Below are 4,247 nucleotides of genomic sequence, written 5' to 3' on the forward strand. Positions count from 1 at the left end.
CCTCTCAGAGCCAGGAATAGAACCCAGGAGTCCTGGCACCCACACGAGCGCCTCACAGCTCTGAGAATATTTCCTTCCTGCTCCCCGTTTTCCCATTGTGTTTCCCTCCCTCTGCGTGTCCGGGACTGACCCCACCGTCACCCTGCGTCCCCTCCCGGCTCTAGCCAGCAGGTTACCCAGCTTGGGGGGGTGGGTGGATTCTCGGGGGTGCTGGGGAATGGATTCCAGGGGTAAAGAGGGTCAAAGAACTGGCCCAGCTCCAGACCGAAGGTCGCGCTTTAATGGTAAGAAATACAAACATTTTTCTCTCGCTAGAAAGATTTGCTTTAGAGTGAACTTGCCGCAGGGCTGGGGGAGGGGAATGGACATTTATACACACGGGGTGGGGGGAATATACAGAGATATAAAAAAATATACGCAGAGATCCATCACGCTATTTAACATGGGGGGGGAACCCGGAGGGCAGGGGGCAGACGTTAAGGTCAGCGTCCCAGGCATGGAGCTAGCAGGGGGGATACCGAAGGACTCGGGTGATGAGACCCAGGGATTAGCACAAGGTCAGACAGAGCATAAGGGAGATCAGAACCCGGCCCTGGCCCCGTGGCAGTCTGGGGGTGACTCCGGACTGAGCTCAGGTCAGCCTCCAGCCCCCCGCCTCCCCCTTGCACGCAGTGGCTGGAAGGCAGGTTCATCCTTAGCACCCGCGGAGCAGCTTTCAGCAGAGAAACTCAGAGCCCTCCCTCCCCACACCTCCTCCTTAGGGCAGTATCATAAGCGCCACTTTAGAAGGGGAAACTGAGGCACAGACTGACATATGGACTTGCCTGGGGTTACACAGGGGACCAATGACAGAGCTGGGGATAGAACCCAGGAGTCCTGGCCCCCCAGCTCTAACCACTAGACCCCACTCCCCTCCCAGAGCTGGGGAGAGCACCCAGGAGTCCTATTTAACATTACTCCCACCTTCCCTTCCCATCCTTTCACATTTACACTCTCTCTGTTTTTCCCACCCACATTTTTCTTTCTTTCCTCTTCCTCTCTCCCTCCCTCAGCTGTCTCCTGCAATCCATCCTTAATCCAGCCAATACGGGTCCCATTTAGCCGTCTTTCCCTCTCCCTCAGGGGGTGTGGGCCAATCCCCAATCTGGTCCCCCACCCTGCAGGGACTCGAACCCACAACTGTAAGAGCAGGCCCCACGCTACAGCGTCAGTAGCCTTTCTACCCGATCAGTCCACTAGGGGGCGACAGAACCACACTGCATTGGCTCCATTTGACCCTGTTGTTCATGGGCCCAGATTAGGGGACCCCTTATTAATCCATGACACCCGCCACTAGGACACCAGCTACTGCCCCACTTCATAACATTCCTCCTCCCCCCACCACACACACACACATCAAATCTGGAGCAGGGAAAATAATCTTAACATCCCTGCCCTCAAAGGAATAATGAAATGTACCCCTCCCCTCCACCCCACCCTTTTCTGGACTGGGATAAACTGCTCCTAGTTCCCAGCCCCCCCTTGTTCTAATCCACCAGACCCTCTAGGCACCTCCACCTAAAAATATAGGAGAGAACCCAGGAGTCCTGGCTCCCAGCCCCTGATGCTCTAACCCACCAGCCCCCACTCCCCTCCCAGAGCCAGGAACCCAGGAGTGCTGGCTCCCAGCCCCCCCTGCTCTAACCATTAGACCCCACTCCCCTCCCAGAGCCAGGGAGAGAACCCAGGAGTCCTGGCTCCCAGCCCCCATCCTGCTCTAACCCATTAGACCCTAGGCCTTCCACCCCTGGTGAATATAATCCGTTAATGTCTCAAGTAACTCTCCTTCCATGTGGGGGGAGCCCCAGGCATGAAATAGGGGGTGGGGGAGAGGGAACCCAGGTCATTTTCACAGCGTTACCCAAATCACTTTTCTCAAGGCTGATCCGTGCCCCTCAACCACCCCGGTACCACTGCTCTTGTCCGAGTCCATCTCTTGTGAGCCCAGAGTCCAGATGGGGTGTGAGATGGATACACACAAAACCAACATCAAACTGTCTCTTCTTTCAGTTCAGGAGTTCCTTCTCCCATTGGGAGAGGGGAATGAGGGAGAGGAACTGGGATGCTGATTGGTGGGTTATTTGGTCAATTGCTGAGATGATCGGTGGATTGATTGATTGGTTGGTCAACAGGTTGGTTGATTGTTCCACTGGTTGGTTGAGTGGTCGATTGGTGGCTTGATTCATGACTATTGCGCTGATGGGTTGGCTAGTCAATTGGTTGACCGTTGACCATTCCACCGACCAATTGGTTGGTTGATTGTTGACTGTTTCACTGGTTGGCTGACTGGTCGACTGGTGGGTTGATTCTTGACTAGTCCGCTGATGGGTTGACTGGTTGCTTTGTTGATCATTGACTGTTCCATCGGTCAATTGGTTGGTCAATAACTTAGTTGGCAGGTCAATTGGTGGATTGATGGTTGATGGGTCCATCGGCCGATTGATCAGTTGCGGGGGGCTGACTGTTGATAGCTCATTTTGTCAGCCAATGGGCCGATTGTTCTTTGGTGGTAGATTGATTGTTGATCAATTGACGGGTTGATTGATAAATGGATTGACAAGTTGATCAATGTATTGATGGGTTGATTGGGCAATCCGTGGGTTGGTGGATTGATTGAGGGGCTCATTAATAAATAGACGTATTGATGAGTTGACCAGTCAACGGACGGGTGGGTGGATTAGGATTCCAGAAATCCATACAGACAACGAGGTGAAAATTAGGATCAAACACATTGGACTTTCCATTGCAGATAGGATCACCAACCTCAGAGAACCGGTACTGCCATGGGGAGGGGGCCGGCTAGGGGGTAAGAATAAGTGAACGAAAAAAAAGAATGAAAGGAAGAATTGGCAGAAAAGAGAGCAGGAGCAAAAGAAAGAGAAGGGGGAAGCGCATGAAAGGAGGGTAAGGAAGAATGAAAGAGGAAAAGACAGAGAGAACACACACAAGGGAAGAGGGGGATGGCTGAAGCAGGAGGGGCGTGGATGAAGGGACAGGGGAGGAGACAGGTGGAGGGAATAGGGGGGAATGGAGGGATGGGAGGGGAGCTGAACCCCCTCTCCTATAGCCCAATCTCGTCATCCAGATCATCGTCAAATGTGTATCCATGCCCGGTGCCTTCCTCCTCCTCCTCCTCCTCTTCTTCCTCCTCTTCCTCCTCCCCTGCCTGGGGAGCCGCCCCGTGGCCCAGCCCCTGTCCCCCCACCGGCCTCTCCGCCCTGACGTCCTCGCTCCGGGGCTGCTCCCCGCCCTTGTCCATGACCCCCAACACCTCATCCAGAATGGACGGCCCCAGATCCAACTCGAAGGAGAACAGGGACTCGGCGTGTTGTAGTTCCCCCTCCCAGCCAGCGGGGGGCAAATCCAGGGCGCCGGGGCCGCCCCCCAAATCAGCCGGGCTGCCGGAGGACCCCGAGAGGCGGCTGGGGGACTGGGCCGGCGCCAGGGCCTCGGTGGCGGGGGGCAGCCCGTTGGCCTTGGGGCCCCCGTGGTTGCTGAGAAAGGAGGTGTCCCCGAAGACGTCCCCGCCCCGGCCGACGTGCATGGTGTGCCGGAAATCCCCCAGCGGGGCGCTGATCATGTCCCGCCCGATGCGGGACCTCTTCTTCGACTGGGAGATGGGGGACTGCTTCAGAATCGGCATCTGGGGGGCACAGAGAGAGAGACATGGGGGTCAGGGAGACAGGGCCCCACCCCTCTAGGGGGCACCAGCTTCGATCCAGGACTGGCTGGCTCAGGGGGTGGCGAATGGGGCACGGGGCCTTTCCCCTCTAGGGGGCGCTGGCTCCCATCCGGCCCCAGGGCAGGGACTGGCTGGCTCAGGGGGGCAGGGACTGAGGCACAGGGAAAAGGTTGGTCTCCTGCACCCCCATATCTTAGGATAAATAGGGGTCACTGGGGTGTTGATCCCAGGCAAAATATCCCCCACCCTGTGATGTGGGATTATTTCAGAGAGGGGGGCTGGGAGGCAGGACTCCTCTGCTTTCTCCCCAGCTCTGGGAGGGAGTGGGGTCTAGTGGTTAGAGCGGGGGGGGGGGGGGGGGGGGGGGGCTCCTGGGCTCCCCCCCCGGGGGGGGGGGGGGGGGGGGGGGGGGTGGTTAGAGCGGGGGGCGGGGGGACTCCGGGGTTCCCTGCCCGGCTCTGGGAGGGGTGGGGGTCTAGTGGTTAGAGGGGGGGGCTGGGAGCCAAGACTCCGGGGTTCTCTGCCC

General features: G+C 57.5%; 1 protein-coding gene across 1 annotated transcript in view; it reads right to left on the bottom strand.

The window, feature by feature from the left end:
- Positions 1–258: 258 nt before the first annotated feature.
- The window catches only part of CDC42EP5 (CDC42 effector protein 5), a 14,469-nt gene continuing 10,480 nt past the window's right edge, over positions 259–4,247 (bottom strand). Inside the window, exon 3 of the mRNA XM_034793080.1 lies at positions 259–3,682. Within this exon, the coding sequence (XP_034648971.1) occupies positions 3,101–3,682 (582 nt within the window). The 3' untranslated portion in view covers positions 259–3,100. The remainder of the gene's footprint in view (positions 3,683–4,247) is intronic.

The sequence above is a fragment of the Trachemys scripta genome, chromosome 16 (assembly GCF_013100865.1).
Source record: "Trachemys scripta elegans isolate TJP31775 chromosome 16, CAS_Tse_1.0, whole genome shotgun sequence".
Taxonomy (NCBI): domain Eukaryota; kingdom Metazoa; phylum Chordata; order Testudines; family Emydidae; genus Trachemys; species Trachemys scripta.